Source organism: Sus scrofa, chromosome 13 (assembly GCF_054392235.1).
Source record: "Sus scrofa isolate SSC_HxYL_T2T_F1_AM1 chromosome 13, Sscrofa_HxYL_maternal_Yorkshire_Landrace_v2.0, whole genome shotgun sequence".
Lineage (NCBI taxonomy): Eukaryota > Metazoa > Chordata > Mammalia > Artiodactyla > Suidae > Sus > Sus scrofa.
The window spans coordinates 49348277-49363294 of record NC_139395.1 but is presented as its reverse complement, the minus strand read 5'-3'; the positions used below and the strand labels follow the sequence as shown (position 1 = coordinate 49363294).

Below are 15018 nucleotides of genomic sequence, written 5' to 3'. Positions count from 1 at the left end.
GTGTGTGTAGGTGGTGGTAAGGGCTCTACCCTGCTGCCTTTTCCCAGCTCAACACATTTCCCCGAAAATTCACACCTCAGCCCAGGAGCTAAGGCCTGGAGAAGGGCCGCCAGCTTCTCATGGGGTACTGACAACAGTCAGCATTTACTAGGCGCTTGGCAGGTGCCACACTGTCCCAGGCATCTTCCACGTGTTAAGTTCATTTTCTTCTTACCATAACAATGGAGTCACTTTTATCCCCACTTTGCAGATGAGGCCCCCAGGGGTGAGGTGGGTCACTCCGTGAGGAGGGTTGTGGTGGGTAGAGTCCCAGGCAGTTGGGCTCCAGGGCCAGAGCTCCCAATCTTCCACTCAGCTAGGGGAGGGAAGGGGCCCATGGCCCACAGCCTGCAGAGGTCTGGGAGCAGGGCAGTCCCTGGAGGGCTCTGGGCCCACTCACCACTCATGAGTGAGCAGGTCAAACTCCCCATATAGCTGGCCCATCGTGATGGACTTGGGGTTGAGCACGTAGTAGTTGACAGCCTCATACACACCACCACTGATGGAAGGCTGCCCTTTCAGTGATGTCATGGCGGCCGCCAGGACCCTGTAACACTGGAGAAACAGGCCAGAGTGAGCCTCCCAGCTCCCCAGAGAGCAAGGCTAGAGTGGACTGTGGGCCACGAGAGGGCAGGAGGGATACTCTAAAGGCCAAGGAGGTACAATGGGGGCCAAGTCCTCTATTCAGGCCACACTGCTGTCAGCCCACTCTCTGGACACTGGGCTGCTCAGCTTGGCTCCACTTACATTACTCTTGCCAGAGCCAGTGGGTCCAACGAGCATGAGGCCGTGCCGCACCACCGTGGTCTCGTAGAGCTGGATGCACTTGGTCAGGAAGCCTGGAGGGACATGGCAGGGGGACCCAGGGGTCAGAGTAAGGGCTAGGATCCTGGCTCTGCCACCAGCTTGCTGTGTGACCTCAGGTGGATTACCTCACTCCCTGAGCCGCGGTGTCATCTGTAAAATGGGGATAGCAGGAGTACCTACCTCACAGGTAGAGACAGTTGAAGCCCTGAGCACAGAGCCAGCACAGTGTAGGAATTCTCTGCTAAAGGCCAGCCATGACTTCCACTGTGATAATTACTCCCTAACGTCACTTTGGCCCAAGAGTGGGGGTCAGTGGAGCTATGCAGGTCTGGGGGGGTCCATGCTAAAGGACAAGATCCAGTTACTTGGTGATGGCAAATATGACCCTGAGAGACAAAGAGTTTGAGACTTCATTCAACACATCTGCTGGGGCCTGGGGGGCCAGAGGGGCCTGAGAGCTGCAGGTGGAAAGAAGAATAGTGGAAGGCATGGGGGCCAGGCCTTGGGGACAGCCTTGTAGCATGAGCGCATCAGGCCGCTGGATGGAACCCCCTGTGAGCAGGGTGGCTAGATGTCACTTTCTGGAGAAGCACCCCTCCCCCACTCCACAAAGGACCAACTGAAAGGGCCTGGGAAGACAGGAAAGAGCAACTAGGCCTGGGCTGTGGGCACAAGAGTTCAAGCTTCATGACTGGCCATGCAATGGCTGGGCTGAGACACCCACCTTTTATCAGAGAAGAGGGTGGGGTCAGGGAGAGACTGTCAGAAGATGGCATTCTCCAGAACCCCTCCAGCTGTGTGGCACCTCTGTAACAAGCCTGTTCAAGGAGGGCCCAGATGCTCCCTCACGCCACTTTGATAAATGTTTCCAGCGCTGTGACTATACAAGGTGTGGGAGCAGGTCCCACAGGTGGGAGCAACATGCTTTGCCTGTGGGTGGGGCCCTTCCTCCAAAAGAGGGGAGGGTTGGCCGGCATGAGGTGGAGCAGGGCTGTGGACAGGCCACAACTCACCATCTTCCCCATATCAAGACAGCAAACATCAAGCAGGTGAGGAGGGGGCAAAGGAGAGCCTCCATCAGGGAGGAGCAAGGCCGAGGGTGTGGTCCAAGATGTGACACTTCCTTACCTAAGGAAGGGGGGCTATAGCAAAAGGCCTGGGGGAGAGGCAACACCTGGTCCCTACTGTGAAAGCATAAGCAACATACATACTGCCTTGATCCCAGATTCCTGATGCAGAGCTCCTCAAACTCTTGTAAGTAGGGGTGCTAGAAAAAACTTCTTTTCCAATTTCCAGTCTTCCTGACACAGAACTCCTAATTGTGTAATCTCCCGAGTGTTAGGAACATTGTGTTCTAATGAAACCAACTCTTGGTGGGGAACTCCTTAGGAGGGAGCTGGTCACCAGAAAGGCCAATGATGAGAAGCTTGGATCTTTCAGGCCCATTCTCACTCTCTGGAGATGGGAGAGAGGCTGGAAGTGAAGTTAACTGATCATGCCTGCATGATGGATCCTCCCAAAAAGTCTCAAAAGTTTAAGGGTTTGTAGAGTTTCCAGATTGGGGAACATATCCACATGCTAGAGGGGTCTCACCCCAACTCCATGGAGATGGATCTCTCTATATATATCTCTTCATCTGGATGTTTATCTATACCCTTGATCACATCTTTATTATACAATAAACCAACAAATGTACATGTCTCCCCGAGTTCTGTGAGCCGTCTTAGAAAATGATCAAGGCTTAGGAAGGGGTCATGGGAACCTCTAATTTGAAGCCAAGAAGGACAGAAGCTGAGGGTAAACTGGGCCCCAGTACTTGCGCCTGGTGTCTGAAGTGGTAGTAGTCTGTGGGACTGAGCCCTTAGCCTGTAGGTTCTGTGCTAACTCTGATGAATGTCAGGATTGTTGAACAGTAGAACACCCAGCTGTGTCCAAGAACGGTTAAGTGTAGGGAAAAAATGCACACAGCTGGTGTCAGAAGTGTTGAATGTACGAATGAAGGAAAGAGTTTTTCCTCAGACTCCTAGCACCTGACGGGTCCCAGTATGGACGGACTAGGGCATCTGTGCTGCCTGTGGACAGAACCTGCAGGCGAAGGGCTCAGTCCCACAAGACTGCTCCCACTTCAGACACCAGGTGCAAGTACTGGGGCCCCAGTTTACCCTCAGCTTCTGTCCTTTTTGGCTTCAAATTAGAGGTTCCCATGACCCCCTCCTAAGCCTTGATCATTTTCTCCTAAGCTGGGCAGAGAGCCCCAGCCTGCACCACACTTGCCAGGCATGAGGGAACCTAAGGCTGGACTGTGAGCCTGGGGTGGCTGGACCCAGCCCTCCTCCGGCCCCCACAGGCCTGGGCCAGGGCAGGGGCTCACCGTCCACATCCTTGAGGTTGTACTTCTCGCAGGTTCTGCGGATGGCCTTGTCTAGGATGCCATAGTCAGTCTCGTCCTCCTTGATGGTGGGGAACAGGTCGGACACGATTCCAGAGAAGAGCTTGAGGTCCTCCTGCAGGAACTTGGGTACATTCACATCTCGGATGGCCCGGAGGCAAATCAGCTCCTGCAGCAGAGGCCCAGTTCAGATGCCCTTCCAGATGCCTCCAAGGCCCCCCTCCCAGCTGCTGCCCGGGCACCTCTCTGGCTGCAGCTCACCTCGTTCATGCTGGGGTTTTCTCGTTTCAGGTTCCCAGCAGCTGAGATCACAGTCTTCACAGCTCTCATCCCGAAGTCATAGTGATCCTATCACCATCATGCAGGAGGAGGGATGGGCGGGCACTGTCCCTCTCAGAGTTTCTGTCTGGAACACTCTGCCTCCCACCTGGTACCTGGCTGTGCCTCCCGGCCTAGCTTGCAGATGAAAGTGTCACTTCCCCTGCAGGCTATCTGCACCCACCTACCTGCCCCGCCTGGGCGAGGTGCCCCTTTCAGGCTCCCCTGCTGCCCTCCACTTCGCCGCCCCAGAAGGCCTCTCCCTTTTCCAGGTTATTCATCCTGCATCCCTGTTTGACTCTTGGCCCCTGAGAGTGAGGAGTCTGCCTTGGTTACAGCTCAATCCCTGTAGTCCAAGCACAGTGCCAAGGGCAGGGCAGCACTCAATTTTTTTTTTTTTCCAAAAAGGGAATGAAGGAGTTTCCTCTCTCAGCTTCATTCTAACATTAATCACATCTCTCCAGACCCACCTTTTTGGCTACGACATCATGGCCTTTCCCGCTTTAGCTGCTGGCTCTGTTCTTCTCTGTTACAGAGCAGGTGTGTTGGAAATAGTTAAACTTACAATTTTTTCCCACAGTGCCAGGTCATGAAAGCTATATTTGGATCTGACCCACAGACCAACACACTTCCCAGAAATCTTGGACTTAGAGCTGGATGAAGAGACTGGGCTTGGCTTTGGGTCATCAGCCCTTGAGAAGGGGTGAGCACATTACTGAACCATGTGGGGATAGTTGCTCTAAAGGGTAGGGGGGAACATTTTTGACAGTGGATGGTTGGAAAGGAGGTTGTGTGGAGGTGAGGGCACCATGGTGCGCTGTGGTGACAGCTGGTGTTTTTCCCAGTAACTGACTGCTCCTCCAGCCGATGGGCTTCAGTGGACCCCACCCGGCCAAAGGCAGTATGGTCCCCTAGGCCACAGTGATGGGTGTTCCTGTGTGAAAAGGTCACCTAGAGAGAGCCCATTAGAGTGACACCAGGAACTTTTTCTGGAGCCGTTAAACTAGGCTGATAGCGTGTAAGCCCAGAGTTGGGATTCATCTCTGCCACTGCAAAGGGTGGTGGAGGGGCTGCCTGATAATGGAGCCAAACAGGAAAACTCACCCACCAGTGCCTGTACCAATAGCATCTGCCCCTAAAACCTGGGTTCAGCTTACTGAGGGGAAGGCTCTGGTGTTGGGAGGCTCTGGTGGAGGGGGCTGGCTGTCCCACTCTGGTCCCACAAATCCTAGGTACACTTGCTCCACAGCCTTGGGTGGTATGGCTCTTGGTCGCTTACCGGTTGACCCTCCCTTGCACCTGAACTAGCCCAGTTGGGCATCTGTTCCAGGCTCCTCTTCTAGCTCCCCTGTGCACTGCATGAGCCTGACTAGGCTCTGAGCTGCTAGGACCTCGGTGTCCTCAGCTGAGAAATGGGGATGTGATTATTATCTCCTAGGGTTGCTGGGGGCAGGCAGCAGCTCCCAGGCCCTAGAACCTGGTTGAGGCAGGACCTCACCTGGGAACTGAGCTGCTCGGAGGAAAGCTTGAAGGTGGTTGTGATCTTCTTGGCTAGCACACTGGCCTCGTTGAAGCCAAAGGAATAAAGGGAGATCTCAGCAATCATGGCATAATCCGGAACCATCATGGCCACGGGCCGGAAGAGCGCCTGGGGCATGAAGTATATACGTGAACAGTGGGGCCAACCTCCCTTCCCAGAGCACCACCTGCTCTCTGGGCTGGCTGGTCCTCTGAAGTTGGCTCCACTGCCCTCCTCCCACTGAGTCTTGGCTCCTCCCTGTGCTATGCCCGCCATGGCTAAGGCTTATACTCCCCTGTAAGTGGATCCTTCAGTCTATTAGAAACTGGTCCTTTGTATGGACTTGAACCTGCCCCTTACCTTCCCCCAAGCCCTGAAGACAAGTCTGCAGCCTCTTCTCCATGGCTGGGGATGTGCCTCAAGATCTCTGGGCAGGTGGGCTACCTTGGGGCATCCCAGTCCCTGATGTCCAGCAATTGTATGTCTTGGCCTGAGTGCTTTAGCATCTCTAAGCCCAGTGCCATCAACATCTTCCTGGAGCAACCCAGACCTAAACTCACCTTTAGGTTATCAGGCAGCTCAGTGCGGCCAGCATATCCTGGGTTCATGGTGATAAACACTGCACAGGACGGCACGAGTGGGATCTCGACGCCTTCAAACATGAAGCGATCCACCTATGTGGGTGGGGAGGGCTTAGCTCACTGCCCCATCCTCTGGTTGGTCCTCCTCATCTGTCTTCAGATGCTATAGCTGGTCAGCTTAGATTGGACCCCTGACCACAGGTTGGCCCCTCTCTCAGGATCCGGCTTAAGACCTCTGGTTCCAGAGGCTACCTGTGGCCTCCCATGTCCCAGCTCCCTGAAGCCTTCACACATCTGCTTTCCTCTCCTTCCACCCCCACTTCCAACACTGGGCAAGCTTAGCTCTGACTTGGACCCATGGGTGGGTTGGGGTTGGGGCACCTGCCAACCTCCTAGGTCTTGTCCCCAGAAGACCTCTGGCTACCCTGAACAAAACTTGAAGCACAAATGGCTGAGGGTTCCCATCAGGGTCAGGGTGTGGGGAGAGACCACTTCGCCTACTGCAGCTTAGTCTGGGAGCTATACCCAGAGTGGGGTTAGGATATGGGGTTCCCTGACTGGCTACAAAAGTGCCCCTGAGACGGCTCTGCTAGAGGGAAGGGTGCCCAATACCCTAGGAAATGAGAGAGGCCGGGCTAAGAGCAGGCCAGGGTGGGGAGTCACAGGGCAGCATGGGCAGGGCAAGTACGACTGAAGTGAAAAGGTGGTAAGATGCAGGAGGTGTGGAGGCGGGGCACCGCCAGAGGCTCACCCGCTGTTGCTGTGCCTTCTGGATGGTGGTGATCTGCTGTGCCACCACAGATAGCACCTCGATATCAATGCGATTAAACTCATCGAAGCAGGCCCACGCCCCAGAACTAAGCAAGGGGAGAACATGGGGGGATATGAGCCTCCCAGGACCTCCCAGACCCCCCTCTAACTCTGCTAGAAGAAGCCCTCAACGGCATCAGCCACAATCCTGCTGCCCACCACCCATCCCAACACCCTCCAGGGGCCTAGATTTTTTTTTTTTGCCATTTCTTGGGCTGCTCCCGCGACACATGGAGGTTCCCAGGCTAGGGGTCCAATCGGAGCTGTAGCCACAGGCCTATGCCAGAGCCACAGCAACGCGGGATCCGAGCCGCATCTGCAACCTACACCACAGCTCACAGCAACGCCGAATTGTTAACCCACTGAGCAAGGGCAGGGACCAAACCCGCAACCTCATGGTTCCTAGTCGGATTCGTTAACAACTGCTCCACGACGGGAACTCTGGGCCTAGCTTTTGACTCCTGTTATCCCATCCCATCCCCTCAACCATCCTGTGAGGCTCCCCCAGAACAGTGTCCCCGGGAGAGTTCACCCTTCCTGCCTTGTCCTGTGCCACCCGCACACCTAGCCTCACCTGGCCAGGCCCTTGAAGAACTTGCCCATGGCCATGAAGTCAAGCTGGTCAGAGCAGTTGAACACAACGGTCTGGATGGCCAAGGCCTTGCCCAGGTCTTTGGTGGTCTCAGTTTTCCCTGTGCCAGCTGGGCCAGCTGGGGCACCCCCAAACTTGAGGTGCAAGGCCCCAGTCAGGGTCAGGTAGCACCTGCAGGAGTGAGAGGAGGTGGGCATGGGCCGTGCGCCTTCCTCAGGAGTCCCACAGACATGAAGGGAGAGAGTTCCCCCTCACACAGTCTTCAGCCCTGTGGAAATACAGCTCCTGCTCCTCCCCATTCTTTGGGCCCCAAGTGTGCCCAGCCCTGGCTGCTGAGGTCAGGACTGGGGCCCTTGGCCACCTGACCAGTGCTTTCCCATCCTATTCCATGGCCCGCAGTGCATGGCTCAGGAACCTGCCAGGATGCCAGCCTGTGGCCACACTTCCCTTCCTTTCTTCAAAACGCAATCTGAAAATCCAGCTGCTACTAAATACAAGCAACAGACAGGGAAAGACATGGCTTTAGAAAAGAAGTGTTCACTTTATAAAGGGATTTGCCCATTATTTCTCTCAAGATCAATTCCTCTGGCATGTTGAAAGGAGGATCTGACTGATAAAAATCAGTAGAGCCCACACCCGTTAGATCCTTACTAAGCACCACATACATGCTAAGAGCTTTACACATCAGCTCATGAAACTCCCATGACCCCTTTGAGGCTGCAGAGGAAACGTGAGACACAGAGAAATTGAGCCACTTACTCAGGGTCACTCAGCCCATGATGGGTGGAGCCGGTTTTAAACCCCAAGCCCAGATTCCTAGGCGTTGATGGACTGATTCATCATGGACTGACTATGCCCTGTGAGCCCCAGACTCCTGGGCTAGCCAGAGCTGGAGGGAGGGCCCCAGTGTGGGAGGGAGTGTGGGGAGGGGTGCTCACCTGTCCGTGAGGGGTGTGATCACCAGCCTCCCACTGTTGCCTAGGTACTCGTAGCCATAGATGAACTCGGCATTCACAGCCCGGATGTACAGGTTGTTATTCATCCAGTAGTACCTGGCATTGTAGGGAGATGGGTTCCCAAGCCATGTGGACCACTGGGCCGAGTATGTGGTCAAGGAGAGGCAGTTCTTTTGAGGAATGAGGGCACCAAGGCACCCCACCCAGTCTGCCCCAGGGCCTCAAGGGCAGGGATCAGCCTACTGTCGTTGACTCCCCACCCTCCCCCAGACATTCCTGCTGCTGCTCGGGGCCTGGGCGTGGCTGGACCAGGGGCACCTGTGTCCTCACCTCAGCTGTGAGATCCACTCAAAGTCATTCACACTGACCACATTCTCCTGGATAAGCTTGTTCACCACATCCTTGGCGTGGACCTCGATGACGATTAGCGCAGACAGCACGGCTCGCTGCATGCGGGACAGCTTCCCCCGCACCAGTGCCACCAGGTCACTGAGCTGCAGGAGTTGGGGGACACAATCAGGAATGGGCAGGGCCATTTAGCTGGCAGGTTTCCCCTATTTTGCACAGAGGGTAGGCTTCCGCCAGGAACAACCCCTCTATCCTGGGGGCTTCTGATGGTCTGGATAGGGTGCAGGGACTGGATGGGGGAGGGCGGGCAGGACATTTGCCATGTGGGAAGTCTGGCAGGGAAGTGAATCAAAATAGAGGCACACACATGGCATCTGCTTCCCGGCCGTGTAGTATCAAGTGCCAGGTGGTGGGGCCTGGTGAGGGCTTGAGGATGGAGTGTGGTGAAGAGCTGGTGCACAGGGCAAAGGCAGGCTGAGGAATAGCCCAGGAGGGCTCCAGGTCCAGGTATGAGGCCCCCACCCTGACCTTTGGGAGAGGGCACCTAACTGGCCTTAGAGCACCCCTCAAAGCCCCCATCCCTCCCACTGGTAGCTGGTCATCAGACATTCATTCCAGGGGTATGTGACCTTCTAGTCTGGCTCCAACCCCAGGCCTCTTCCAGGATCAGTAAAGGACAAAGGTCCTGGAGGGACTGGGCTCTCCCAGGTGTGGGGTTTTCATGGGGAACAGATGGTGAGCCCCTGGAGTCCCACCTGCCGGGAGAGCTGGGGGAACAGCTGGGTACTGAGGTTGCTGGCCTCCAGGGCCTCTTCCACCTCCATGGTCCAGTAGGTCTGGCACCCGGCAATGGTCACCTGGCCAGGCCAGTTCAGAACCCACTGAGTCCTGAGCATCTGGGGAGACAACACAGGCAGAACTGACTCAGGAAGCTGGCGGCCTTGATCCTGCACACCTTATCCCCCTTAAATGTCATCTGCGTTTCTGGGCTTAAGTTGTTAATTCCACCTCAAAAGCAGAAAAGCCATTAAGCTCTGGGCCTCTTGGGACTGGACAGAGTCATCATTTCCTCAGCAGAGGAGACAGGGAAGCAGAGGGGTGGGCATCCAGGACTGAAGAACATACAGTCCTGGGTTCAAATCCTGACAGCCATCTGCAAATCACATGCCCTTTGGGCAGGAAACATCTCTCAGCTGAACTTGTAGGATAAGGCTTAACCCCCAGAACAGCTACTGATTGTGGGGCTGAATAGTAATGTAGGTGAAGTTCTGGCCCAGGGCCTGGCACACAGTGAGTGTCTAAAACATAAGAACAGCAACTCATTATCACTAGGAACAAGGCTCACTTTTTGGAGGGTATTCCCTAATTCCTCCCTGAGCAGACCCCCAAGGAGCACTGTCCCCAAAGACCCTCTAGCAGCAGTCAAGCCTGTAGCCTGAGGAGGAGGCAGGCAGGCAGCCCAGTCCCCGGGATGGAGGGCAGGCCCTGAGAAAGGAGCAAATGAAAGGATGAGCAGGTTCAGAGGTTGCGCTGGGGGTGGGGGGCGTGGCTCACTGTGGGGTAGGCCTTGATGGCCCTCTCAATGATGTCCCGCACGCTGGCCTTCATGCTGTGCTCCACCTCCCGCAGCCAGTCCTCCACGTTGTTGGATGGGTAGATGGAAAAGGACAGCTGCACCTCCTCACCCTCCGCCGAGTACATATGTGTGATCTGCAGGTCCTCCTGGAATAGCAGCTGTGGGAAGGGGGCAGTGAGGGGGAGGTTACCCCCGGTGTACCTGGGGGCCCTGCCCACCACAGACCCAGCAGCGCTCACCCCCCCCTTTTTTTTTCTTTTTAGGGCTGCACCTGAGGCACATGGAAGTTCCCAGGCTAGGGCTCAGGTGGAGTTACAGCTGCTGTCCTACACCATGCCCACAGCCACACTAGATCTGAGCCATGTCTATGACCTATACCACAGCTCATGGAAATGCCAGATCCTTAACCCAATGAGCAAGGCTGGGGATTGAATCCTCATCCTCATGGATACTAGTCAGGTTCGTTACTGCTGAGCCGCAAGGGGAACTCCTGCCCTCCACCTTTGGAAGAGAGTGCCGCCTCACTGGGCCTTCCTGACTGCTCATGGTCAGGATGGGGCTGCTTTGTCTCCAGCTGTGGCCCAGCCCACTTGGAGAAGGAAGTGAAGCCTGCTCTGCCTGCCCCCATCCTGTGCAGGCCTCTGTGGCCCCCCTCGTAGATGAAGACAAGGGGAGTTAGGAGCCTCTGGCCTCAGGGGTTTCTCAGCTTAGTTAGCACCTCTGTGTATTGGGGGACAGGGCTCCCCTGCATGAGTTTGGAGCCAAGGGCTCCCAACCCTGACTCAAGGATTCTGCAGCTGACTTTCCTCCCATGGGCCCCAAATATGTCTCCAAGGCCCAGGAATCTCACTTGCCACCTCATTTCCTGTTAAAAAGACTTGGGGTAAGAGAGGAGAGGGGCTCTTGGCCCTGAACCCCTGGCCTAGTTACCCACCTGAGCAATGTTCTCGAAGCACTTACGCAGGTGGGGCTGCACAGCTGTGGGGTCTTTTGTCTGAGACAAGATCTCAAGTAGCTCATCATCAGACAGAAAGTAGAACCTGCCAGGGAACATCAATGAGGCAGTGCCTCAGGAGGCCCCTAGGTCCCAGCCATCCTAGGACCCCTGACATCCCTGCACCCCAGCCTTGTGGGCAGGCGCCAACAGAGTGGGCATGGGCCCTGTGGTGCCCACCTGGGGAAGGCACTCCGCTTGGTCTCCAAGTACTCGCTGAGGCTCTTCTGCACCATGTCCAGCAGCTTGTTGCAATCCCGCAGGCTGTCCAGCAGCCTCTGGTCAGAGCACACGTTGATCACCTGTGTGGCCCGGGTCAGAGAGAAACTGGAAGTGAGCACGGTCTGACCGGGAACTGGCAAAGTGGGCTCAGAGAGCACCCACGCCACCTAGAGACACTCAGTGGGGCCTGGGAAGGGATGAGGGCAGGAAAACAGCCCCAAGCCAAGGGCAACGTGCAACACTCCCATCAGCTCCAGAGAAAAAACATCTATGGTCAAAAAATCTAGAGCTGGAGTTCCCATTGTGGCTCAGGAGTAACAAACCTGACTAGTATCTATGAAGATGTAGGGATTTTTGTTTTGTTTTGTGTTGTGTTTTTAGGGCCATAGCTTCGGCATATGGATGTTCCCAGGCTAGGGCTTGAATCACAGCTACAGCTGCCGGCCACAGCCACAGCCACGCCAGATTCGAGCCTCGTCTGCAACCTGCATTGCAGCTCATGGCAACTCCGGATCCTTAACCCACTGAGCAAGACCAGGGATTGAACCTGCTTCCTCATGGATACTAGTCAGATTTCTTACCGCTGAACCATAAAGAGAACTCCCTATGAGGACGTAGGTTTGACCTCTGGCCTCGCTCAATGGATTAAGGATTCCACACTGCTGTGGCTGTGGCTGTGGCTGTGGCTGTGGCTGTGGCCAGCATCTGCAGCTCCAATTTGACCCCTGGAACTGGGAACTTCCATATGCTGTGGGTGCAGCCCTAAAAAGACCAAAAAACAAAAAACAAACATACAAACAAAAAAACAGGGTTAATCAAAGCCGAGGAATTTGATTTGCTATAGGACTTGTCAGGGCCTTAAAAATACTGTAAATCTCCAAAAGGAAAACCATCAAGTCTTGCGTTTCTAAGGCATGTCTTTCAAGACTGGAGAGCCCAGTCAGGGGCACACAGGCCAAAATCAAAGCCTTGGACTTGTCCTCCAGTCTTTCTTGTTCAGGGGGAGATGAGACCAAGAGGCTCCCTGGTGGCCCCAGCTGCCCCTCCCATCCCGGTGTGAGCTCACCTCCCGGTTCTCATAGGCATTCCTCATGACCTTCCTCCAGATCCTTTCCATTGTCTGATAGCGCTTGCTCTCCACTGGCAACTGGCGGTTGATGTCTTCAGAGCTGAAGATGGGCTCCAGGTAGAGCCAAGCCCGCTGACAGTTCAGCCACTCCTCCAGCACCTCCTGGACAGGGCATGGACTATCAGGGCCTGGGGTGCAAGTTGGGTCCTGTCCTCCATGACCTAGACATTTTATCTCAACAGAGTTCTATGCAGACCACTGGGCACCAGAGCCAACGTATGTGGGGAAATTTCTAGATGGTACTCTCAGCCACAGTACTCCAGGGAACAAAGAGACTGCATGGATGCCTGCCCTTTGGAGAAACCCCAAATCCCCCACAGGATGCCCAAGATTCCAACAGAGCAGGGAAGCTGTTCTTTCCCAGGAGAAAACAATGCCCAAAAGAGAAAATCCTGAAATAGCAAGGTTAAAGCCCAATGCATGGAAGACAGAACGAGTCTCCTTTCCTGGGAGGACTCTGGGTCTCTGACCCCAGGATTCTTTGAGGTGCACTGGGACTTGAGCTTGAGATACCTAAAATACCCTAAAATATCAGTCCAAGAGTAAGACTTCTTCAAAACAAGGCACTTCCCCCTCTTCTACTAAATTCCACTTTCCATATTTATCTCTCATCTTTTGCTATCAGTGCAAACTCATTCATTCATTTGTCCATTCTCTTCTTCATGAGATGTGTGCTGTGGCCAACTCTGTGTCAGACCCAGGTCAGGCCCATGTGGGCACCAGGAGAAACAGAGAACAGGGTGTGGTCCCTGCCCTTGAGGAGCCCACAGTCCACAAAACAGCCAGTTGTGCCTCTAATCACCAAGGGCCCAGCATGTGTGATGGGCTCTGTAAGAGGCATCAACAAGGGCCTCAGTGAGAATAGCTTGCAGTCAGGTGTGGGGGAATCAGTGAAGGCTGCTTGATGCTGAGCCCTGTAGGAGATGGAACTCCAGGTAGAGAGGACAGAGTGAACAAAGGATAGAGACCCAGGGACAAAGCTGACAACTTCAGCCATCTATGGATGACCCAAGGAACATAGGCAAGCCCTCCTTATTCAGCTTCCGGCCTTTGGTGGAAGTTGCTGAAGAGCACCCAGGAAGGCCCAGGAAAGGGGCTCCTGGAATCACACCAGTAGGCCTGGCCCTGGGACTGACCACTGGGGCTCTGCAGATAGCCCCAGCCACTGGCCTTAAAGGCTCTGAAGAGCCACAGTCCCCAGTGCCCTGGCACCCTCGCCCCAAGCCAGCTTCAAATGAGACAGAGTGGGAGGCTCAGGACTGAATGCGAGAGAATGTTGAGGGCCTCATGGTATCCAGCCCAGAAAGTCCTGAGTCTGGAGGTCCTAGTTGTCCTAAGGCCAGGCACCACTTCAGGGGTCTGCAGGCAGCTCTCATGCATCCCTCCTCAGCCTCAGCTTTGTACCAAACACTAGCCCCACCCCTATGTGCTAAACTGCCTCTTCAGGCAGCTAAACCTCAGACCCATTCTAGTCCCTTTCCCTTAAGTGAGGGGCCTGTCAGAGAGCCAGGAGCCATGCACACCTGGGCAAGGCACTTCACTGCTTCCAGCCCACCCAGACACCATGAAGAGCAACTTTGGGACAGGGTGCTGCAAGGGTCGGGGAGTGGGGGAGGACAGGAAGGGCCCACCTGGGTCAGCTTCAGCTTGTTCTCCCAGGAGTTGATGCGCTGCTCAAAGGGCTTCTTGTAGGGTGAAAAGGACATGCTCTGGGTCATAACGATGTGATCATCGAGCAATTGCGAGGCCTCGTCTGGGCTCTTGAGGATGTAGGTCTCTGTCTCTTTGTAGGGCATCACATTGAACAAGATTGTGGACCACTCCTTCTCCATCTTGTCCAGTGCCTGGAGTGGGAAAGAGTCAAAGCTGGGCCCGGGAAGGAGCTGGTCTACACTGTCTGAGCAGCACTGAGCAGGGAAGGGCAGGCTCTGCCTGGCCATGACCTTTACTCAAGGACCCTCTCCAAACTCTCAGCTTCTCTGGTCAACAAAACCCCCACAGGCCCTCGTCGGAATCCAAGGCTAACTCATTCTCACATGTGGTGCATGTGTAAGGCATGCATGTACACACACACGGTGGTAAGAGGCTAGGTGCTGGTGAGAAGCCCTGGTTCCACTTCCCAGCTATGTCACCCTGGCCAGTCGCTGAACCTCTCTGAGCCTTAATTTGCTCATCTGTTAAATGAAGCTAATGCTCTCAGCATCTTCCTAAGAGAGGAAGTAACTTGAAAGGAGTAAGTGAGTAACAACAGGGATAGTGGACACTGCCAAGCACCTCACAAACATTGTTAACCCATTTAAGAGGATGCACCTCAAGCTCTGGTCCTGGTGAACGACCCCAGGATGGGCTTTCCTCTCCCCACAACATTGGGCAGCTCACGGGTGGGGCAGCTGGCCCTGCTAGTGGCTGCCCACCTGCTCAATGGTGTACTCCTTGCCGGCCACCTCAGCCACCTTGCTGATGCTCTCAATGTGGTCCTGCAGGTTCATCTCGAGGCAGCGAGCGAAGGTTAGATTGGCCTTGGGTCTGACATTAATGTTGATCTCATTGGACAGCATATCCCAGTGCCGGTTCCTCATGCCAGGGTTGCGCAGCCCCTGGATCAGTGGGATGTATGGCTTGAACTCTTCGATGCGTGTCCGGATGTCTAAGGCCACTTCCTGGCAGGCTGTGGGCAGGGCAGACAGGGGTGAGAGGCTGCTGGCACAGGCCAGGCAGGAGGGCACGGGCTGGCTGGG

General features: G+C 55.1%; 1 protein-coding gene across 1 annotated transcript in view; it reads right to left on the bottom strand.

The window, feature by feature from the left end:
* DNAH1 (dynein axonemal heavy chain 1) overlaps window positions 1-15018 on the bottom strand; it is a 90100-nt gene that overhangs the window by 27743 nt on the left and 47339 nt on the right. The window contains exons 20-36 of the mRNA XM_021068887.2: window positions 14695-14948; window positions 13912-14124; window positions 12218-12382; window positions 11110-11231; window positions 10870-10975; window positions 9914-10093; window positions 9115-9255; window positions 8342-8505; window positions 7994-8107; window positions 7038-7226; window positions 6405-6510; window positions 5633-5746; window positions 5052-5201; window positions 3497-3583; window positions 3218-3404; window positions 787-878; window positions 440-594 (exon numbers count right to left, since the gene is read on the bottom strand). Coding sequence (XP_020924546.2) covers window positions 440-594; window positions 787-878; window positions 3218-3404; window positions 3497-3583; window positions 5052-5201; window positions 5633-5746; window positions 6405-6510; window positions 7038-7226; window positions 7994-8107; window positions 8342-8505; window positions 9115-9255; window positions 9914-10093; window positions 10870-10975; window positions 11110-11231; window positions 12218-12382; window positions 13912-14124; window positions 14695-14948 — 2539 coding nt within the window. The remainder of the gene's footprint in view (window positions 1-439; window positions 595-786; window positions 879-3217; window positions 3405-3496; window positions 3584-5051; window positions 5202-5632; window positions 5747-6404; window positions 6511-7037; window positions 7227-7993; window positions 8108-8341; window positions 8506-9114; window positions 9256-9913; window positions 10094-10869; window positions 10976-11109; window positions 11232-12217; window positions 12383-13911; window positions 14125-14694; window positions 14949-15018) is intronic.